This window comes from Lupinus angustifolius, chromosome LG17, assembly GCF_001865875.1.
Source record: "Lupinus angustifolius cultivar Tanjil chromosome LG17, LupAngTanjil_v1.0, whole genome shotgun sequence".
NCBI classification, from domain to species: Eukaryota; Viridiplantae; Streptophyta; class Magnoliopsida; order Fabales; family Fabaceae; genus Lupinus; species Lupinus angustifolius.
This window is the reverse complement of record NC_032025.1, coordinates 10,099,027-10,124,955: the sequence shown is the minus strand read 5'-3', so window position 1 is coordinate 10,124,955 and position 25,929 is coordinate 10,099,027. Positions and strand designations below refer to the sequence as shown.

The following is a 25,929-nucleotide window of genomic DNA, read 5'->3' as shown; positions in this document are numbered from 1 at the left end:
GGTTACCTTTGGTTGCCATTTCCTATCAAGACAACACAAAACTTTGTTAGAAAAATCAGCATTAGTAAAAGTTTTATCAAGGGCGACCAAATGATTTACAACATGAGTAAAACGTTTTTGCATATTACATATAGATTCATTAGGAAGCATGCGAAATAACTAATACTCATGCATAAGCGCATTTAGTCTAGCGCGCTTAACTTCACTCGTGCCTTCGTGGGTAACTTGCAAAGTATTCCACATTTCTTTTGCATTAAGGCACTGCGAGACTATGAAGAATTCGTCATAGGATAAGGCCAAAGTAATAATGTTCTTGGCCTTAAGGTCATGTTGGACCTTTATTTTCTCAATATCCGTCCATAAGCTTTTAGGCTTCTTTAGACTTGCCATCCACCATATGAAGTAGAATGTATGGGCCATTGACAACGGAATCCCAAATGTCCGTGTCTATTGCCTCANTTGCCTCAATATAGATTCTCATGCGAACCTTCCAATATGCATAACCTTCCCCACTGAATACGAGAGGGCGGTTAATGGATGCGCCATCACCGCCAAATGGGTTATTAGAGCCCATATGTAGTCCCTCTCGGATCACGCGGATGCGGTTGAGCTAGCACGACGTACTAGCTCTAATACCACTTGTTAGGTATCAGTGGTAGAATACACCTAGAAGGGGGGGTTGAATTGGCGTGGCAGAGCTCAAGTTCCACTTTTCTGGTTTTCACACACTTGCTGAAAAATGCGCAGTTAATCAATTAACGACTGGTCTTAATCGATTAACCAGTAACAGAAACTGAATGATCAGATCAACTTCTTGCATAGATATACAACATATACTTTTATGCAAGATTAACAAGAACATAGCAAGGAACAAGCAAACAAAATATTAGCTCCAAATTCGCATTAAAACATCTTGAAATATAAAAGAGAAAAGGATAGAAAAGATTACGCAAAGATTTTATCCTAGTTCGTTTGGTTGTCCACTGGAAAAATACATCCAGTCCTCCCCTCTGATTTGGGAGATTTTCCTTCTTCACTATAGAACACAATGTACGTTACATACCCGCTTCTAATTACAAGACTCGAACGCTCCCTTCTTGGAACCCAAAGAACTTCGTCACCCTTGGTTTGACCTTTCCCAAAACCGCCTCCAAGAAAACTTTTCTTACGCGATTCGGCCCCAGCCAATGTATCGCCCTTTATCCCAAGACCTCAAAGTCTTTGTGAAGACACCTTACCTAATCGCAGCTAGGATTTTCCCAATCCTTTAATAACAATGCTTTGAGTTAGGAATGAGTACTTAATACTCGGATATTACAATAAAGATCAAAGCCTAAAACCTAAGCAAGAACTCACAAGGCGTCCTAGTCTAATATGAATATTCATGCATGAGGTTTCTGAAAATATGCAATCATTAAAAGACTATCTCTTTTTATTTTCAAGAAACATAAGAATGATGCAAGAAAAACTCTTTAAAGAATAATGCAATATGAATATGAATACTAAAGCCTTAGCATGATGTAAGCTTTCTCCTAATTCAACATGCAATATTTTATCCTAGATATGATAGTTAATGACTCAAAAATATGCAGAGAGAATGATGTAAAAGTGTATTGATTCTTATGCCACATATCCTAAGATTTCAATTTAAATAGAAAATTGTTTAAAGTCCTAGTTAATCAATTAAGTACCCATTTAATCGATTAACAGGTTGTTTGAAAATAACTGTTTTCAGTTTTTCCGTTTTCTATTTAAACTGCAGTTCTCTGCACTTCTGTTAATCTGCTAATCGATTAACGGGTTACCTTAATCGATTAAACAATGTACAAATTAGCTTGTTAATGCATGGTAAACTACCTATATGATACATGCTCATGCGATACATGATTTCCAAAATATAATACATTTAATGCATAAAATCAATGTATTCAAATGCATGAACCTACTTATCATATATTTGTAGATGATGTCTCATTTTAGTGGATTGATTACTTTATTATGTCTTGTAAGAGTCACACTTAGGTTTACCTAACCTAAACTCAATATCTATGGCAAGCAACTTAGACTTCTAAAAAGATAATAAATAATTATAACATAAGTCTAATAAGTCACCACTTGAGCCCTCGGCATGTTGATTGTTGAGCCATCTTCAAGCTTTAGCTAATTCCTTGTCTTCATCAAAACATAGGCAAAACATTGCTAATGTAATCCTTGACCATTTGCACTCGCACAACTTACACAAAAGTTTAATACCAGTAAGTGTGTGGGTAGAATCTGATTCCACAATGGTGGTGGATATATTCAAGGGTCATGCTAGTGTTCCTTGGAAGCTTCAAAACAGATGAGAGCTTTGTAAAGTCAAGATAGCTTCAATGAGTCTAGTCATAACTCATATTTACAGAGAGGGCAACACATGTGCTGATAAGTTGGCCACCTTTAGTATTAAGACTAGGTCGAATCATTGGTGGAATGTCATGCCTACCTTCATCAAGGAGGACATTCACAAGAATAGGAATGAACTCCCAAATTATAGGTTTAGAAACTTGTAATACTTTGTTCTTGTATCTTGACACTTTAATCTAATATATCAGTGCAGTAGCACTATTGTTAAAAAAAAGATCAATATATGATTGCGCAAAAGTGTAAGAATTAGAATCTACAGTTTTTGAAAACCATAATCAAAATCTAATTTGGATCGAATCCATGATAAGGATAAAACTTGACTTTCCCCACTAAAAATAACATCATTTCTCATACTCCAAATACACCAAATAACCACAAACTTATGATAATCTTATTACATGTTTATGATGATTTTTACACTCATTGATCTAAGTCATCTTAGGAAGATCGCGAAAAAGACACCTGAATTAGACCAATGTAAATTCATATTGTGTTTCATTTACTGTTGAAGCATAATGATAACATCTTTATTGATAACAACTTTTATTTAATGCTGCATGCTGTTGTCATATATGCTTATACATCCTCATTTTGCAGTTAATTAGTTGGTTTCAAGAAGTTCTTGTACCACACAGCAGATTTTTTGGGGTATCTCTTCAAGTTGTCTGTATAATCAACATAATATAGACCAGTTCTACTACTGTATCCAGTTTCCCACCCCCAGCAATCTAGTAGTGACCATGTAAAATATCCTTTCACATTGCAGCCATCTCTGCAGTTATCAAAATCACAATGTTATTAGTTTATAGACTTCAAAAATAGTAAAAGAATTAATAAATAGAAGCAACTACTACATACTTGATAGAAGCCAGTAAGCTAGATAAATAGCTACTGTGGTATCTAATCCGTTGCACATCATTTAAATAAGCATAAGCATACTTAATAGAGATAAATGGTGTAGATACATCAGACATCCCTGTGACAAACATGAAAAAGAAGCATTAAGATTTAGGTCACAAATTTTATTCTGTTATGCAATTATCTTCTGTTGCAAAATTATGGAGAATGAAAATATACAACACAAGTTGGGATGAGAGAAAGAAGGCTTTAAACTTGTGCTGAATAATTTTTTAAATCATATGATGAGGTTTAACTAGCCATGTAAAAATAAGTAAAACTTGTATAGGCTCATACACATGTAGGCAGAACGAATTAGAATATAGCTACTCATTAAAATGATAATTTAGAAATAAAATAAAAGTATACTTTCAAATCTTGATTCGTTGTGTCTATATATAGACATGTGCTAAGTTTTACTATGTAGAATGTTGCATATGGTATGTATGTATGCAACACTGGTAGCTAATGTATGTACTAATACACAACTATAAAGACCTAGGATCAATTAATTAATTTACAGTAGCCTATAACTTATTAATGTTAGATCAACATTGAATTTGTTGCAGAAGGCAAGAGTTTGAAGATTACCGTTTTCAGTGATAATGATGGGAATGTTTCCATATTTTTGTTTGATGTAGTTCATTAAGCTTCTAATGCCTTCTGGCACAATATACAACCATGTAGAACTTGTCTGCAAGTCAGAATTTACAAATTGCTGTCGTGAGTGAGAGAGAAATTCAACAAATATATGCACTATATAACAAGACCGGAGTGTTTCAAACTGCAGACTGTATCACGTGATGCACCGTAATATTGCGGTTGCGGTAACTACTGTAACTGCATCATAACCACAATTGCAGTCTGATATCGAATTACAATGACATAACCACAACGCAACTACACCAGACTGCATTAGATTGCACTGATATCGAAAATATTTTTTTACTTGCAAAATAGTTCACACCGTAACAGCATAATCATAACGGCTATAATAACCGTAATTACAGTAACCGCAACCCCATTTGCAGCCGAACTGCAATTTAAAACCCTGCAAGACTATACTATATAGTCATCACTCATCAACTATATACAACCATAATACTAGAGCACTTAAATGCTCTACACCTTTCAGTAGCAAAATCCATTCCATTTATGTTTCATTTCTCAATGAAATAGCTAATCAATCATCATAACATTAAAGTCTCATTATAAGGAGTAAAAAAATGCTCTATTTATGCAAGACTTACAATTTCTCCAATAAAGTTTGTACCGTTGAATGCTGAAATGAAAGGGTTTGACAACAGTGACTTAGTTGTAGCTGTAGTGCAAAAAAGCAAAGCTATAAAGCACTCAGATAATGTTTGATCTTAAACTTACAAAGAAAAAGGGCACCATTGTCTGTCAAGGCATCTTTGAGAATTCTTTTAGTGATATTAATAGAATCATCTTTTACATAATATGTGGTGAAGTGATTGATTCCCACAAAATCTAATGAACCCTTGAGTAGAGCAGCCTCAGCTTGAGAAAATTTTGGCAGCCTGCTTCCTACTCTACTTTTCATTGAGCATGGATAATCTCCAAATATCAAAGGATCAAGAAACCTGTCATTAAGAAATTTAAATGTTTGTTTCAATCATTATCAATGTGTAGATATCATCTCCATTTCTTGTTCATTTTCAGGTGTGATGGTCGTTATTTTTGAAATAACTTAAATTCAATATTTTAACATATATGTAAATTTCTTAAAAGAAATAGAAAAGACCTAGATTCCTTTTTATTAATTTCCTCCATCATGACATGTGAATATTGTAGAAATTTATGATGATATTAATTGTTAAACTAAAATACGAATTAATTCAAATAATTTATTATATAATCAAAATTTGTTACAAAAGATAATATAATAACGATTTAAATAATAATATTAAGATGAAAATAAATTAGAGATAAATTTAAACAAAATAAAAGATAAAGCTAACTAGTCCTAAAGCTGAAGCTTAGTACATATAAAATTATTACAAATAATTCATCTTTAAGATTATTAATGTGAAAAAAAGTCACTACTAATATAATTCATGAGTACTAAAAAAGACACCACCAAAGTAATGGTGAGTGGAAAGAGAAACCACTAATATAATCAACTTCGGAATGATCATGAGTGGGAAGAGAAACCATTAATATAATAACACTTTTATTTAAGCTTTTCATTTCATGTCTTTAGAAAATTATGAAAATTTTAATCTATCAGCTACATGTCAATGACTTACCAGCCTAGCATGAAATCTTTGGCTCTTTGAGTTGCGACAATGTCTTTTTCAGCGTTTGTTGCTGGCACAAACCAAGGGGTAGCTAAAATTGTCCCAATTGATCCACCCTGTATATTCTGTAGAATAACCAAGTTATTTACAAGTTCCTTACAAATATAAGATCTCAACTTTACAATTACGTACGGAAATGAAAGTCATTTTTGCATGAATTTAAGTATCCACAATATCATTAAGTATATTTACCTTATATTTTTTCCTGTAAATATCTGCTACTGTTGCATGAGAACGTAGGATATTGTGGCCAACAATGTAAGGTTCAGTAGCTGAGTTTCCTGACCTACAAAAGAAAGGAGGGAGAATGGAGCAATGTCCAGGCGCCTGGATCCCATAATCATATCCTTGTATGGTAATCGAATAGGGTCTAGCGATTGTGCTCCAAAATTTCACCCTATCCCCGAATTTCTGAAAGCATGTCTCGGCAAAATTTCCATAGTCCTTTCTGTAGAACACAAGTATCATGTAAACTGGTATACATAATATTACTTTTAGAATTTAATTATAATTACTTCTTAGAAATTCACCTTTTCCACTTCTCAACTTATCGCTCGTATCCATATACTTCACACTTGATTATACCTAACAATATTTCCTTCAAGTATGAGTACCCCACACTTACCAAGTAGCCTTAAAGTTCTTTATATCTCAGTCGAACCGTCAAGTTCTAATATCATTTATTGGACTTGTCCATGACGGAGGAGTCTCCAACAACCGTTTGGTTTTATTGTTATTAGACATGAAAAGAGTGAAGAGCTACGACTGAAACATCATACATGTCTTCAACCTAAACCTTTACTTCATCCGATCGTTTCATGTCTTGCCTAGTTATAAAATCTTCAATTTATCCACATCTATCTAATGTGAGACTTTACATTCGAATATACTAAACAATTATTATTTTCTTGTGAATAAAAGATGTGTTAACTTTCTTTCATGTATTTAATGTCTTATGTTTAGTGTTACTCAAATAAATGTAGAGAGACCTTTCTTCTAAATGTATTTAAGTTGTTCATTCAAGTAGAACCAATTTTCATGAATTAAGGAATACGGCCAAATCAAAAGTTAAAATGATGTACATGATAATCTATACATTATCTCGGTGCTGAGCCATCCATTATATTTGTCTTCTAATGCTTGAGGTAGGTCCCAGTGGTAGATGGTGACGAACGGTTCAATTCCTATAAATGTAATGGATCAATCAATAAGAAGCATTGAAGATATCTTGGACGGTATTCATAGACAGAACTTTTTTAATTCAAAATTAAAATTTAGAATTGTACAAGGAAAATGAGAACTACCTTCAGCCACTAATGCGTTGATAAATTCGTTATAATGGTCAACTCCTGCATCATTGATTTCCCCGGATCCATCTAAATTCAAATTTTATGATTTCAGATCATTTTATAATCTTCAATTAGAAGCTAAGCAATCTAAATGATATTTTGGAAGCAGGTAGACTTGATTATTTTTAATAAATCAAAAGTTTTGTGCTAAGAAAATCAACAGGTACACAAAAGTGTAAGTTCTTTCCGAACATTGACTACGCCAAAAAGTTTTGTTAACTATCTTGAAAAGTGGGTAAAATAACATAATATATATAAAGAGAGGATTCACTTACTATAAGAGTATATTTAAAAAAATTATTTTATATACTAGTCATCCATTCTAACTAAATCTAATGGCTTAAATATATTTATTAATTCAAATCATTGGATTTTCTTATGGTAAAAGGTTAAAATGTGAATTTTGTTTTTTAAACTTTCTTTTATAATAAATGGACCCCTTCCATATATATTACCATAGTTAGAAGCGGTATTGTAAAAATCGGTGAATCAGTCTCAATATTGATACAGTACCATAATTACACCGGTTATGCAATCATACCGGTCAAAGCGACCAAAACCGATCATATCGGTCGGTTTTCAATTGAGCCGTACTATTCATATAGCCGATTTTTATTTAAAATTAATTTTTTAATGAAATAAAAAAAGTATTGGTTTTTTATTGATTTTTCAACATTAATGTTAATATATTATATATGTATATCTAATCTCACCGATATGTAGTTTAATTAGTAAACGACTAGTTGAATCATTATATCATTATACCAGTACTCTAACCAGTTTGGTGACCAGTAAATATTTAATAACACTCGTTATAAGGCGAGATAGTTAATGTATGGTTAGTGTTATAGATTTATCTCATAGAAATATCAATCCATAAATACATGTTAATCGTGTAGAAATTTTAGGAGAATAAGGAAGAGTCAAATTCAAATACAAGTCACACAAATAATTTATTATATAAACAAAAGTTGTTATAAATGATAAGATTAAAATGAATTATACAATAACTAACAAAATAAACATAAATTATAGGTAAATTATTCAATTAACATGAAACTAACTAAATCTTAGATAAGATTATGTTCTATCAATCTAAATATTCTTTTAACACATCCATTCAAATTAAAGCTTAATAAGCTTTAAGCTTGTCACGAATAATTTCTTCAAAAATGAAAAATATACAACTAATTATATCGTTGCACAAAATCATTTGAAATATGTTATAACTGTGAAATATGCAGGTACAGTTATCACATGTGAGAAAAGAATTCACTAATGATATAATTTGTCACTAAGAGAAGATTCACCACTGGAATTATCATTAACAGAAAGAAAATCATTGATATAATGACCACCACAATATAATTGTCGACATGAAAAAGTTTACTACTAGCATAATTCATCAATGAAAGCAGTATTATAAAACTCGGTTCGAACCGGCTGGTCCGACTGATTCAACCGTGAACCAGACATCTAACTGATATGAGCCTCGCATCTAATCGGTTTTGCATCAAATCAGGTTGATTCGGTTAGTTTAAGCCTAAAACTAGTAACTTGAATGGTCGGACCGATCGAGTCAATCAAAATTGTTGTTTTTAAAAAACAACTGAATCGATATCGTTTTTCAGTGAAAAACAAGTAATTTTAACTCATATATAGTCATGTTTGTCATTTGTTAGTTTACATTATAACAAAATCTTCATTGTATGTTTAATTAAATTTTAAACTTATTATACATTTTTGTTGTAGTTAAAACATAATTCATATGTTATTTGGTGATGTTATCAACTTACTTATGTCATTTTATAGTAGTAATTTTTTTTTGTTTAGTTAGACGTGATAATATTTTTAAATTTTGAGTATACGATTATTAAATATTGTTACGTAATATTATGAATTTTTTAGAATTTGTAATATAAATAAAGTTAACCGGTCCAATCATTGATCCACTGATTAAACCAGTGATATATTGACCTAGTACCCTAATCGAGTCATTGACCGGTCCGAGTTTAATAACACTGAATGAAAGAAAAGATACCATCAGAATGGTCTTCGATAGAATGAGAAACTCGGTTATATATATAATCACCATCAAAATGATTATGGATAGTAAATAAATCAATATATATAAAATGAAAAAAGTGAATTTTTATATTAGAGCATCTTGGTATTTGTTTATTTGGATGAATGTTCTTTGATATTTAGAATTATTATGTTGAAGAAAAAATAATGATTATTAACGAGAAAGTAACATGTAACTAATCAAAGATTCAAATTTTTGGCACCTCAATGGTGGGATAGTGGCAAAATATATTATAGATGATGAAACCACTCTTGTTAGGTGGGGCAAACACGAACATCGAAAAAGATTAATTTATTACTTATAAGGTAAGAGGATACCATTATAGTATCAAAAAAGATAACAAGTAGAAGTTTAGGATTGATTGGAAAAGATCAATCAAACTCAAATATAAGTTAGTTCAAACAATTTATTATATAGGCAAATGGTTAAAGTTTCGATTCCTGTACGCAACACTTATTAGGTTGAATAGTTATGCACCCAAAAATGAATTAGTTCATTACCCAAAAAATAAGAGAATGCTCTTGTTAATACTAAAACAATAAAAATAGTAGTTTATATGACCGCAATGTTACATTTTTTAGGCTACAATTGCATTTGCAGCCTTAGTTTTTTTGCAATTTCCCATATCTGTAGTAATGTAATCACAACTACAACTATAATAGCACACAAATCATGAATCTTAATGTCACTTTTCTAATAAATAGCATTACACCAGTTACAAATTATATTAAAGATAAACTGTAAAAAAATGCTTACTTGGAAAAATACGAGGCCAAGAAATGGAAAACCTATATGCATTAGTCCGCAAGTCTTTCATCAATTGTATGTCTTCCTGCACGATAAATCAATTTAAAGTAAAACAACCTTTGTTTGAGGGCTAAAATAGTAAAAATGAAATTTTATTTATTTTGAATTAGTTTCACTATCTAAAGAAATCCATTAAACTATAAGAGTGTTAGTTAATTTATTTACAAAACATTTGACAACAACAAAAACCAGTGTAAGTGTTGAGTTTTATTTTGCAAAAGTGGAAACCCAATATCTCATATCACTTTTCAACTATTCATATGTCATGTTCACACCAATCTGAATGTATGTACAGCACAAAGTATAAGTTATAGATCCAAGAAAAGACTTACCAATGACCAAAAACAACAGTCAAATGACAATTATCATTCATATTATTATTATTTAAGAGGGATTGTCGTGCATGTGAATTCACACATTTTTTAAATTTAATATTATAAATTAACACTTTCTTAAATAAGAGTTAATTATATAAGCAAAATAAAATATATGAATATAATGATAGATTTAATTTTATATAGATAATAAATAATAGAATGTATCTTGAAAATATAAATTATTAGTATGACTAAAATAAGACAAACAAATTTATGTTATTCAACTTTCCATTTATTTATTAAATAAGTGTAGATATAGAATATATAGAGTGATATTATGATTACGGGTTATTAGAACTTAAAATTTGTAAAAGGATATGAGAGTAATTGTCAGGTCACCTAGTAAAGGAAGCTTTGAAATTTCTTGCCTTTATGACCGATTTGCGTCAATGAGTAAGACTCAATGTAACTTTCCTCTTCTCAAGTATAGTGTGTCTATGTGTGTCAATGGCCTGTGAGTTAATTTCCCATATCATCGTAAAAGAAAACTTAATATTAATTGGGGTTTGGAACATATATGTGAATGTGATTTGTTTAATTCAATAACTTTAATATTACATATTAATATTTCTATAAATAAAAGTTGAAGGGAAAGATTAAATTCAATTTTATAAGTTAAGTTTGAATAATATATTATTAGTGAGGGTAAAATAGGACAATGGTAAATTATGCAAAAGTAATTGTCATTCCTATATCTTTTATATATGTATATACACACACATAAATGTACTCTTATCAATTAACATTTTTTTAATTCAATAAATATAATATTCTAGATTAATAATTTCATAGTCACATATATTAAAAATAAAAAATTTATTATTAATGAGAATGATGAATTTAACTTTAAAGACATAATAAGATGGATTTTATTATGAGAGATAATGATAAACACAATTTCAAAGATATATTAGAATGTATTTATACTATATATAAAGTCAAAACTTGAAATAACTTCTTTCATGGTGTAATTTTCACTTTCTGTTTTGCCATTAACATTATTTATATTTTACAAAAAAAATTATATAATCCTAAGCAACCACCACCAACATATTAATTAACCACATATCTCACCTTAAATTAAACTTTGTCATAAACACACAAAAAATATAATATAAAGTACACTGAATACAACAAATACATTCTAATTCTAAAAAATGAAATATATAAAATTTGAATATATAGTATCATGCAATATTCACCGGCAGATATGAGGTGTCTGTACACACTAGTGTTAATAAATATAAATTATTAGCTAGGATAATTGAAATGTTTTAAAATTATGCCAATACAATTACCATTTTAAAATTATTATCTCGAGTAAATAAAAGTTAAAATCGATGGGAAAAAATAAATATTTTTAGATAAGTGCCTAAGTTTTCCCTATATATTGATACCCTTTTATACATTTTAAAATTTGTTATCAGGATAATAATAGTTGAAATGAATGAAATTTTTCAACTCTTTCTAAATAAATAGATAAATTTTTTTCCTCTATATCAATAAAAACAGCATATAGTACGGATGATAATAGTAGTAGAAAAAAAGAAATAGGGACACCAAATTTTGTTCAAAATGTCTAAATATATCAGTCATAACATACTTTGAATCGATGATACTGATCCACCCCAATATCATCATTGCTAAAATCCAGTATCTTTCCTGCAAGACATGTAAAGTAAAGGTCACCATGCATGTTAGAATATTAAGAATTTAATGCTTCTAATTTTTGTAATCATCTAAAATAGATGCTACTACAGTTAGCTGAGTTCTTAATTTGTAATATATAAATTGTGTTGCATGGATTTAAAATGTCGCAATGCACTTTATTCTTCTTATTCACTTCCCACTCTTTTTTTCATTAAGAGAAACTTATGTAAAGACATATACAACATGTCATGTTTAGATAAAAATGTATTTATATTTTTTTGTACTATCATTATAACTAAATTTTAATTTAAATTAATTTTTTAATATATTGTCAAGATTTTATTAAATGTCTCTACATAGATATATCTCTATACAAGTCACAAATAATGAATTGATTTTATATAATGTATAATTAGTTAAGAGTAAATTATAATATTGACCCCATTCAAGTTTAACTTAAAGTTACGCCCACCACCTGGTTACTTGTTTAAACGATTACATATATTTACTTTGTAGAGATAATCAATATGATGTATGTATATAAATATAATTTAGGAGAATTTATATAGGTATAAAAATGACAAATAATTTTTATAATTTTACTAAAATTTAGAAGTCATGAGTATTCTAAATGACTCTAAAAAATTGAGGAAGTAATACTGAAAAATAATAAAACATACAATTAATCTGCTTTCCTATGGCAAACTGTTAATTTTCATGGAACACTGAAATCATTTACATGATCATCTACTTTGTTTTATTTTTGGAAAAAAGTTACACTTTAGCAACCACATCAAATTGAGCACCAATAAAAACTTAAAATAGTTAGCTTTGCCACTTTTAAGAATGGTTAAAAGTGGTAAACATATTTGTATTGATAGAATATTATCTAGAATTTAGTTAGCTTTGTCACCTTCATCCTAGAGAGAAGTTAACAATATTACTTAAATTGTTTAGATCCAGAAATGGATATTTAAATTCTTAATTAGGAACAATTAAACTAAAATGATGAGAATCTTCAATAAAATATGCTCTAAGAATCACACTTACCAGGAGTATGTGAAAATGTATCCCACACAGATTGCCCCTTTCCGTCTTCTTTCACGGCTCCTTCAACCTAGAGAGACGTTAACAATATTACTTTTTTTTCTTAAGTAGAAGGGTGCAACAACACCCAAAAGAACTAGATTAGAAAATAAAGTGAGTTACAAATTGCTAAACCTATTAGCTGGTAAACCCATCTTATTTCTATTACATTCATTAACCAAGAAAGTGGGGACAGAGTTCCAATGAACATAACACTTCATAGCAATGCCATAGCTCGCAAGCTTGTCTGCACACTCGTTTCCTTCACGGAAAATATGAGAAATAGACCAAGTGCACTGTCTCAGAATGGATTTGCTTCTTTCCCAACTACTTAAAAGTTTCCAAGGGGCATTGCACTTACCTTTGAAAATTTGCACAACCAGAGCCGAGTCACATTCAATCCATATGTTTGTCCAGCCTTTTTTAAAAGAAAATTCAATTACCAAAATTGCAGAATTCATATCAGCAAACAAAGCATCATTGATATGAAAATAATCAGCAAAACAAGCTAACACTGTGCCCTCATGATCCCTGAAGATAGCTCCTCCACCCGAATGACCAGGAGAACCATGGGCAGCTCCATCAGTATTTATTTTAACAGTGCCCAAAACCGGAAAGCACCAATTTACTTCAACAATACGGGGAGCCCTTGTGTAGTTAATAGAAACATTGAAGGCTTTAAGAATAGTAAGCTCATGCACATTAGGACGAGCAGCTGAGTTGGAAGAGTTGGCAGACAAATTGGTAGCCAACTTTATCTTAGAAATTGCTTGTTGTAGATTGCAAACTCTATTCTCAAATCTAATATGATTTCTGCAATACCATATTATGTTAATGGTATGAATTATTGTAGCAGCCAGTAAGTCTCTCACCCGAGGGCTCCAATTACTCCTACAGACCTTGATCATTAATGTTATTGAAGATTTATCAATGGAAACTGAGAAAGTAGAGTTAACCTAATCCCATAGAGCAGAAGCAAAGCAACATTGCAGAAATAAATGATCAGAATTCTCAAAATTTTGATTGCAAAGGCTGCACATAGAAGCTAAGTTGCAACCCCGGATCTGTAAGTTGTCATCAGTTGGCATTTTCTTGTTTATCAGTCTCCAAGTTGTGAAGGATTTAGAAGGAGGAATTGAGGAAGACCAAATCAAGCTACACCAACTTAGTCTATTTCCCTATGAAGTTGTAGTCATGTAAGCAGACTTAAGAGTGATAACACCATCATTAGTGCCCTGCCAGCAACACTTATCTTATGCAAGGTCTCTGCTGATTTTAGAAATTGAAACAACAATTTGAGGGAATTTTTCCTGCAAACAATTTGGAATTGTCCACTTATTCCCCAAAATGAAGTCACCAACAGAAGACTTCAACTTATGATGCAACTCCTCCGGGATATCAAGAATCTGCACAAGAGGCATACCAGTCCAATTATCATTCCAGAAATTGACATTTTTACCATCCCCAATCAGCCAGGTTGAGTTCATTGAGAAAGTTAGCATATTGGACTTAATTCCAGGCCAAATAGAAGATTTGAAGTACTTGGACTTGCGATAATTTCTGAACCTGTGTCTGCAACCAGTAGCCCAATCTTGATCAGAGGATAGCAAAGACCAAGCAAGCTTTAGAAGGGCTGCATGATTCATCTTTTTAATAGAGCTGAGACCAAGACCACCCTCATTCTTAGGAGTGCAAACCTTAGCCCAAGGAACAATGACAAGCTTTCTAGAGTTAACATCCCCTGACCATATGAAATTTCTTATACAAGAATCAAGTTTTTTCAGAAGTTGAGCTGGCCAAACATAGATATGAAAGCTAAAAATCATCATGCTATGGATAATTGATTTCACCAGCTCCACTCTTCCCATAATCGAAAGAGAGTGACCTTTCCACTTAGAGAGCTTACCAATAATCCTATCTGCAATAGGAGTGAGGTGAGACTTCTTAGGCTTTCCTATGAACAAGGGAACCCCTAAATAGGTGAAAGGCAAAGCACCAGAATTGAAACCCAAACAAGCAGAAAGCTCATTTATTTTCCTGGCAGGACCCTTAGTGTAGAACTTGCACTTTGAGGGGTTTATGTGTTGCCCAGAGGCCGAGACATACTTGTTAATTAACTGCTTAAGAGCCATAAGATCCCTTTTGATTCCCTTACAGAAGATCATAATATCGTCAGCATATAAAACATGAGTAGTAGTTGATAAATTCCTAGGACCTGAAATAGGCTTGATCATATTTTCCCTCAACAACTTTGTGATCCCTCTGCTTAAAACATCTTCAGCCAGACAGAAAAGAAGAGGAGAAAGATGATCTCCTTGTCTAACCCCTCTACGACAATTGAAGAAACCGACATTGTTACCATTGACATTAAAAGACAACTTGGCAGATTGCAGAATTACGTTTACCCATTTGATGAATTTGTTATGAAAACCAAAAGCCTTCATAGTATCAAGCAAGAAAGTCCAGTCCATAGTATCAAAAGCTTTCTTTATGTCCAGCTTGATAGCCAAGTTACCACCAAAAACTTTATGGTCCAAGAGATTAATGGCTTCAGAAGTTGTGCAAATACAATCCTGAATGCTTCTATTCATAATGAAACCCTTTTGTTGAGGAGAAACAATTCTAGAGGCAACCAAAGCATGTCTATCAGCCATAACTTTGGTTATGATTTTAAACTGGAAATTAGCAAGAGCAATGGGCCTAAAGTCTTCTATTCTATCAGCAGAAGCAGATTTAGGGATAAGGATCACCGTGTTGGAGTTCATGTTTGGCATCAACCAACTTTGGGAAAAGAATTGCTTGATAGAATTACACACATCATGTTTGATAATATTCCAAAAACTCTGATAGAAGCAGCCACCATAACCATCGGGACCAGGAGCTCCATCCCTATTTAAAGCAAAAACAGCAGCCCTGATTTCATCATCATCAGGCATTTTAGTTAAATTCTGATTCTCCTCTTCTTGCACCAGACTTGGGATAACCTCCTGAATTAAAGAGTTAGGAGTAGAATTATTAGGGCAAGCAAATAAATCAGTATAGTAGTTAAACACATGACTAGCTATATCCTCCTGATCAGTAAGAATTTCCTCATCCACCTTCAACATGGACAAAGATTTAGAGACTTGTCTAATTTTTGTCACTTTATGAAAGAAACTGGTGTTTCTATCTCCACTGCAGTGCCAATTTAATCTGGATTTTTCCTTCCAGAACTTTTCTTCCATAAGAAGGGCAGAAAAAAGATTGGTTTGAGCAATTGCTTCTTGGTCAAGTAACTCATGATCAGGACCAAGATCATTAATACAAGACTGAATTGTTTCCAGATCAGCTTTAGCATCTTTCACTCTATGGTGAATGTTACCAAAAATGTTGAAGTTCCAATCCTTAAGCACCCCCTTAAGCGTTTTTAACTTAGCAGCAAGAACATACATGGGACAACCAACAACATCCAAGGCCCAAGACTCCTCGATTATTCTTCTACAGTCTACATGATGGAGCCACATCTTCTGAAATTTGAAAGAATAAGATCTTCTGACCAAATCAGAGTGAGAACAAAGGAGAATTGGGTTATGGTCAGAGGCAATTCTAGGCAAAGAGCAGCAAGCCACTTGGCTCCATTCATCGATCAAACTATCATTGCATAAAGCTCTATCTAATCTTCTCTCAATGAGGGCAGCCCCCTTCTCTTATTTGTCCAAGTGAAGTCAGCACCCCTAGTGACAAGATGAATAAGATTTAAATTCTCAGTGAAAGAATTAAACTCCTCAGTAGGTACTCTTTGAGGAATTCTGCCCCCACGACACTCATGAGCCCCTCTAACAACATTAAAATCACCAAGACAGCACCAAGGACCCACATTAGCAAACATCAGAGCTTGAATCTCATTCCAGAGTAATCTTCTATGGTGAGAATCCGTGCTAGCATACACAGCGCAAATGAAGAAAATTTGATTATCAATTTGTAGGGAGATAGACAATTGTTGATCAGAATTAGCTATAATTTTGGGACTCAAACCCATGTTATAAAGACCCCAAATAGAAGGCTGCAAAGAGTCTCTTTTATTAACCATAAACAAGTTTAAATTAAGATCAGATCAGAAGCTGGAATGAACATCAGAAGCAGCAATTTTAGGCTCAGAAATGAACACTAAATCAGGCTTATTATTGACACACATAGATTTAAAAACCAAACGAGTTTTGTGATTACCAAAACCCCTCCGGTATTACTTAAATTACATGAATAAATATATAATTTCATGTCTTCAAATAATACAAAGATTAAATATATGTAAACAATGATCATGCATAATGATAATATAACTTCTTTGCCTACTTTAACGTTATGATATTTAATTTTATAACTTTTTTTATTCAAAGGAGAGATTCATATAAAGCCTTATATAAGAGAATAGAGATATGAGAAAAGGACCTAAGAGTCAAAAATATTTTGATGACTTATTAGAGATTTCACTTTATATTTTACAAATTAGCCAATTCAAATAAGGAATGACTATGGAATCTAATGGGATGAAGCGAGCATAAGCAATCTTTTCCATTGCTCATATTATCATCTATTTGTGAATACCTAGTGAATATTTATGGCTACCAAATTTTAATTATATATTTAATAACAATTAGTATATATAAAAATAATTATTACATGATAATAACATAGGTATATGATCAATTTATCACTATAGTTAAATCATTAAAACCTATTATTAAATAATAAAAACGATTACACATATTTACTTGGTAGGGATAACATATTTACTATAATACTTATGTCACCCATAAATTATTATTACTGAGTACCCATTATGGATACCTACTGCTCAAATATTTTTGCCACCTCTAGATTTACATAACTCTCAAACTATTTTTTAAATTTAAAACATTGAATTTTTTTGGTTGAACATTATTCTTTGGTTGTCCATCAGGCTATTTTCAAGATAGTTTAACACCATTAGATAGTTTAACACCATTAGGTGATTGTTTTTTTTTGTTGGTATTATCAAGTATATCTTCTCACCTTATGCAAAAATATTTGAGCATTATTGGTACCTACTGCTCAAATATTTTTGCCATCTCTAAATTTACATAACTCTCAAACTATTTTGTAAATTTGAAACATTGAATTTTTTTGGTTGAACAGGTTGTCCATGAGTCTATTTTCAAGATAGTTTAACACCATTAGGTGATTGTTGGTTTTTTTTGTATTATCAAGTAAATATTCTTAAAATAAATAAGTAATTTCTCTAATAAATATCATTTTTAGGAATCAATTTAGTGAACTTTTTATCTTTCTAAAAATCTAGCACACTTACACCACTAAATGAGCTTTTAATTGGTTGTTGGTTTAGTCATATAAATTATAATAGTTATAATTTTTTGGACAAATTTAAAAAGTCAAGTTATTACGTTGACTTTTTATAAAAAAAGAATATTAATATGTACATTTACCCGCCAAATAAAGTATTGTTACTCTTTTATCGTTTCAGTAAAAATGTACTAGTTTCACCTTTGAAAATTACTATCAATTACTTATAAGTTTTATAATTCATGAATATATTAGATACAAAACAATATCTGAATAGTTTTATATGTTAAGTTAAACCAATGATTAGAACCGGATCAGACTGGACGGTCCGACCGGTCTGACCGCTGACTGGACTTGAAAACGGCTCTAATTTGTCGTCTTAACCGAATGAGAGTTGAATAGCTTTGAACCGAAAAAAATCCAATCCGACCCTGTTAAACCCGGTTAAACCGGAATAACCCGGGAAGTAAACCGGACGGCTCACCTAAAAATGGGACAATTTTATAAAATTTTGTTTTACTACGATCCAAAAAAATAAAGATACATTATTTCAATAAAATTGTTCATATTTATATATAAAGTTTTACATTTATATATAACTATATATTTATAAATAAAAATTATTAATTATGTCCGAAATCATCCGGTCAGACTGAACGGTTTAACCGTTTAAACCGGTTAAACCTAATATGAAACCTTTGTTTTACTTCCTGCGGGTTTCACAACACTGGGTTAAACTATTATTTTATATATCTTTTAATTGGCACATCATCTGAAATTTCTTAAAAAGAGGATAACTTTGGAAGAAGGGATTTTCTTACTTGAAATTTCCACACAATAATGCTATATGAAAGTAGACAGGAAGTGGACAACAGCATTTAAGAGCTTGTTGCAGAATTCATTATGATTATCCTAGTCTCTAACAATAAATTTCTCTGTTAAAAGTAAAATACTGTGGCTACATTTGTCCTTCTCAGTCTCATCCTTGTAGACTCCATGGTTGATAAAGTTTATTACTTGACATCAATCAAATTAATTAACTTACAATGACAAGACAAATTCATTGTTTCCTAATTTAATTTGTGGTATCATTTTCTATTCTATTTTCATGTCTTTCAAGAAAACATATCATCCCTGGAACATAATTTGTGTACAGATCTCTCTTTAATGCCAATTTGTGAAATTTCATGAAAGAGAATAGTTTTCAAGAGGAAAGAATCCATTGACGCATAGTGTAAACCAGTGTTGTTAATATAGTAAGTACCGGTCATCAAATTGGTTAGGGTATTAGTATAATGGTATAACAGTTCAATTAGTGGTTCACTAATTAAACCGCATACCGGTGAAATTAGATATAAAAATATAATATATTATCATTAATGTTAAAAAGTCAATAAAAAACCAATATTTTTTTCATTTGCATTAAAAAATTAATTTTAAATAAAAATCGGTCGGTATGACCAGTACGGTTCAATTGAAAACCGGCCAGTATGACCGATTTTGACCGGTTTTAACCGGTATGATTGCATGACCGGTATAATTACTATACTGTACCGGTATTGAGACCGATTCACCAGTTTACCGGTTGAACCGACCTGCACGAGCCGGTTTTCATAACACTGGTGAAAACTTATGTTAGCAATTTTCATCCAAAACTAACAATATATGCTCAGAAAATGTAATGAGTAAAACTAACAAAAATAAAAATAAAAAATTTGGTATATTTATAGGTATCGAAAACAAATTTAAACAATCAATTAATTTATATGGACAACTTTATTATTTCCCTATTTAATTTAATTTGGTGTGTCATTTTCTTTTGCTTTTTTGTTGGGTACATGTGTGTCATTTTCTATTCTTATATCTGGTTACATATATGCATGGTAAGGGTGTCTTCATGTGCTAAGGAATAAACTCTCAACTTTACTCACCTCACAAAATCAAAGGAGTAAAGATTTATGACATTAGAAATATATAATATATATATATATATATGTATATATATATGTATATATATATATGTGCTACAATAATATATAACATTAGAAAATGCATCTTATAACAGGAAGCAAAGTTTTAAATTATGGTCACCGTAGCCATTTTTTTACGTTTACAGCAATTATGGATTATTATATCAGAAAATGTGGTTGGTTGTAATTGTGCCCTTAAAAATACTAAAACATTAAGAGTAATGATATATTTTTTTACTACAAATCTTATATGTGTCATTGTTCCAACCTTAATATTATCATCTTGGTTTGTTGTTTTATGATCGATTTGAATTATGAGGAATGATGTTATTTCTTATGATAAGGAGTTTAGCTATATCAATTTGATAGACCTTATCCAAATTAGATCGTAAATGTATTTTGCTCTAGTGTAGGTCAAAAATTTTATAAGTTTGCATAATGGTTTATTGATCCTTGAAGTTGTATTACTCAGTCGTTTAAGGGTAATCACTCTTGACGATTGTCTCTCTACGCATTTGGGTTGACACTTTTTGTGTTTTTTTAATGAATTTTTCTGGTATGAAAAAATAATATTATGATCTTAGTTATGATCGCAAATCCAAATTGAAAACTACAGATATTTTGAAGTGTAAAAACATGCAGTAAAAGTGAATAAGTAGCTAGCTAGATGCAAACCTGAATGGCTGAAGATCCAGTACCAAACATAAAGCCATTTGGGAAGTCACTCCAGTTTATCTCTGATGTACATATCTGAACTTCAAACAATACCGCCACTAATAATATCAGAAAAATGTTGCTCTTTAACAACATCTTAACGTGGAGAATGAGAGAGAAAGGAAAGTGTTCAGTTTTGCATTCGAAGTGAAGTTCATATGAGAAAGACTTTTGAGTAAATATGCATGTATAGATATAGGGAGGACATGAGAGAGAAGTGGGGTCCAGCTGTTAAAATGAGTACATCTTATTATATATTAATATTTGGAAAATGATATATGTGGTACATAATGTGATATTGATGAATGTAAGGGGATAGTGATATTTTTAAGTTTTAATTAAAAACAATTGCAAATATGAACCATTAAAAACATCTCTATTAGTAATGAGAGGAGTTAGATCTTTTAATACACTATAAAAAATAATGTTTCACAAAGTTTATTAATGATTGGTTTATAAGTGACATGTGTCACTTTCTTATGGCGATGATTTATTTCGTAAGGAGAAAAACTTGTGTATAGACATATCTATACAAAGACAATCAATAAAATATTGACAACACATTAACATTTTAATTCTAATCAAAATTTAGTCCTAAATGATAGACCAAAAACCATAAATGCATTTGTCTTCAAATATGACGTGTTTGATACAATTTTACACAAGTTTTTCTCTTTAGTATGAAGATATAACATTTTTCTTAATATTTATAATATACTATTTTAATATACTAAAATATTTTATGTGAAATTTGAATTTGAAAATATGAAATTATTGTTTGTATTACATAGAATTATTTAAGAGCATGTTCATTAACTTATTTAAAGATAGACATATTTGATTGAATGAAGAAAATTTTAAACAAGTGAAGTATAGACTATTCTATTAGAAATTCATAATTTTTAATTAAGGTGTACATCATATATTTAATATAATTATATTGACTATTTATTTTGGGTTACGAAATAATTTAATTAATGACAACCTAAAAGACTTCTAAAACTGATAACGAATATGAGCTTAATGAGGGGATACCCAAACAGTTACCCTATAGGGGTAATAAGAACCCTATAAGTTAACATATAAAGAACGATTATGGTCCCCAAAACACCAAATCAAAAATAGTTTTCACCTTTACCCATCAGAAAGAAAACGAATGTCCCAAAATGAATTAAGGATTTGTTGAGGAATACCATCTTACCAAAACTCTTTCAAAAAGTATATTAAAGGAGTAGATCAGAGAACATGAATACAGATATGATTTTGTATCATTGTTTTTTATTATGTGAGAGTATCATGAGATTCAAGATCCTAGAATTGGTATTTCACCTATCATAAGGAATTTCTAACAAGTAGAATCAGAATAGAGGTTCTGAATTTTATGATTCTCCATTAAAAGTATTTTTTCCCAATTTTTTATGAACCCTAATTTTTAAATTTGAGGATTTTAATGTTTCCGCTATTGGTTATGAAAAATCGGTATTTATGAAAAATGAGGATAACTTTCATGTGCTTCCGCTTATTTGAGTCATAAGTAATTTGTATTATGAATCCTTGCAACATGTGTTGAAGTATATATTCATATATGTTGGACATTGACTTTGATATATGTGCACTAATGCCTAATGTCTTACTATTGAAAATTGACTTTTTGGTGACTTTACAATTTGCAATTTGTTAAAGTATGTATATATATATATATATATATATATATATATATCATGACCTTGTATATATTGTGAATTAAAATATACATGTATACACATAATATATATATATATAATGGTTACAAATAATGCTTAAATTTTTTGATTAAAGCTAATATATATATAATGGTTGAGGTGACTATGATTTTCGGAATTATTGATTAAAGCTAATATATATATAATGGTTACAAATAATGCTTAAAATTATATATAAAATGTTAGTGTGTAAAAGTGTATATATATATATTAAGATATGCATGATCATATTCAATTTGAAATTTTGATAATGATTTGCATTTATTTTTATGGTTTTCAATTTGGATCTACTTTGCATTTGGTTAAGATTGCATCTACTTTTATGCATTGACATATATATGTAATATGTCTTTTTGATTTGGAATTATATTGTGAGATTAAATTTGTTAATCATATGAGATATCAAATCTGAAGGTTTTAATTCCAAATTATATTTTTTTATAATGGACCCATATTATTTTCCTTTTGTCTGATAATTATTTTTGAATTAATTGATGCAATATGTTGCGAAAGTAACATCTATTATTTTTGAATTACACGGATGAGTATGCGATTGTTTATGTGAATTATATTGGCCCAAAGGAATATACAATTTGACTAAGTAATAACATACATGTGATTGATAAATAAGTAACAATTATAAAGTTTTTCCATGTGAATAATAATCGGTCCAAAGAAATGTTATTGTTTGACAGAACTAATTGTTAATATTTGATCATTACATTGAGAGTACCACTTACAAATTAATTTCTCTATCCAAGGACTAGAAATTGATATTGTGTTATATATCTTGTGATGAGTCTATTATGTGAACATGTCTTATTTTATATATATTACCTAACTTGTTTGTTTAAATGGTTACAACACTTCATGGTTTGTTGCATTGGTTGATGGCTAATTGCAATGCTACCAATAGGCTATAGTGGTTATATGTGTTTATATGTGATATAAATAATATATATTTTAGATTAAGTGTTGAATCAAACTCAACTAAATGTTTTTTATTTTATAAAATAAAATTGTTTGACATTTTAAGTGAACCTATTAAACAAGAAGTCGCCAAAGTGACATCTTTTCTATTAATTGTTCATAATAAATGTCAAATGCTAGTGCATATATGTATCCATGCGAGTATTAATCGTCCCAAAGGAAGATTATTACTTGGTCGGATTCTATATACACATGTGATGATAAATATGTGATTATTATAAGGTTGCATATCTGAATGATAAATCAGTCCAAATGAGGGCTTATTATTTGACATGTATGATGATTAATGTTTGACCATTACAAACAAAAGCACCATTAGTGATTGATATAAAATATCAAGCCAACTATATGTGTGCATATTATGCGAATAATGACCGGTCCAAATGAAGATTACTATTTGGCCCAAATTACAAACATACTTGTATCAATAAATATGTGATAATCATATGACTTTCTATGTGAATAAAAAGTGAGTCCAAAGAAAAGCTTATTGTTTGACATGACTCATTATCAGTGTTTGATTACTATATTGACTGTACCACTTACAAGTTCATATTTTTGTCCAAAGACTGAATATTAATGTTGTGCTAGGTAAATCGTGATGTGTCCCATCATCATTTGAATTTAAGTTTAATTGCAAGAATAATTGCAATTTGTTTTATTCTTTTATTAGTGTTGCAAATATTTCTACTCAAATTAAGAACATCTCATTGCTGAATGAGACAAACTTTAAAGTCTTTAAGGAAGCCATAGAAATTGTTCTCGACTGTATGGATTTAGATCTAACACTTCAGGTGGGGGAAACCATTTCTACTATGGAAATCCTCGATGATGTTAAAATTGATAAATTGGAATAATCTAACCTAATGTGTCTAATGATCATGAAATGCTTTATTCTAGAAGCGTTTCGGGGCTCTATTTTTGAGGTTCAGAGTGCAAAGAAGTTCCTTGAAGAAATAGAACCATACTTTGCCAAAAATGAAAAGGCAGAGACAAATAGCTTTTTGGATAAACTCATCTCCATGAAGTATAAAGGCAAAGTGAACATAAAGGAGTACATTATGGAGAGATATCTAATCTCTCATCAAAACTCAAGTCACTTAAGTTAAAGCTTGGTGATGACTTGCTCATGCACTTGATTTTGATCTCGCTTCCTGCACACTTTGGGCCATTCAAAGTGAGCTATAACATTGAGAATGACAAATGGTTTCTCAATGAGCTAATATATCACTGTGTGCAAGATAAAGAGAGACGGTAGAGAGATAAGACTGAAAGTGCTCATTTGACTATGACCTCTCAGAATAAGAAAAGAAAGAATAATAAGGATGTCGTGAATTGTGTCTTTCCTCAGAGAATATGGAATTGTTCTGCAATACACTATACCAAGCAAACCTAGAATGAAGGGTGTTGTTGAGCGATTAAACCAAACTCTTAAGGATATGATGAGAAATATGATTAGTCATTCTTCATTGCCAGAGTCTCTTTGGGGGAGAGATTTAAATACCACAATTTACATCCTTAATAGGGCGTCAAATAAAGTAGTTAACAAAATCACATATGAGCTTTGGAGTAATTAAAGACCAAGCTTAGAACACTTGCACATTTGTGGTTTTCTAGCTGAGGCATGACCTTATACGTTGTATGAAAGGAAACTAGACTCAAGAACTGTTAGCTGCTATTTTGTTGGTTATGTTGAACGCTTTCAGGATTATAAATTTTATGATCCCACTTCAAAACATTTTTGAGACGAGAAATCCAAGATTTCTTGAGGAAGTTGATTTTGGGAGGAAAAGAACATAAAAAATGTTGTTTTTGAGGAAGAACTTGCCAGTAATGGTGAACAAGTTCTTGTACTTATTACCATTCAAGGAATAACTTCGGTAATAGAAGATAATGTTCAGAATATTGTTCCTGGTAATATTCTTGAACAAGACAACAATGAGGTTCTCCCTCAAGTACCTATAGAACAAATTCAACAACCTCAAGAAGTAGAAGTGTCATTAAGGAGATCCACTAGAGAGAGAAGAAATGAAATTCTTGATGTTTATATTGTATTTTTTTAAGAACATGAGGATGACATCAGGTTAACAGATGATGATCCATTGAAATTTTGTCCAGCCATAAAATTTTTTAACTCTCTAAAGTGGATTGATGTCATGAAGGATGAGATGAAGTCTATGCATGATAATGACATTTGGGATCTTGTCGAATTACCTAA

At 30.8% G+C, this 25,929-nt stretch overlaps 1 protein-coding gene across 1 annotated transcript; it reads right to left on the bottom strand.

The window, feature by feature from the left end:
* Nucleotides 2,982-21,076, bottom strand: LOC109331021 (beta-glucosidase 40-like). The gene is made up of 13 exons (XM_019565304.1): nt 20,941-21,076; nt 12,941-13,007; nt 11,844-11,902; nt 9,813-9,888; nt 6,926-6,997; nt 6,718-6,805; nt 5,814-6,069; nt 5,571-5,686; nt 4,681-4,904; nt 4,551-4,582; nt 3,892-3,994; nt 3,262-3,379; nt 2,982-3,175 (listed from the first exon to the last, which is right to left on the bottom strand). Exons 1-13 carry the CDS (start codon nt 21,073-21,075, stop codon nt 3,001-3,003), a joined length of 1,521 nt encoding a protein of 506 aa, XP_019420849.1. The 5' UTR covers nt 21,076; the 3' UTR covers nt 2,982-3,000.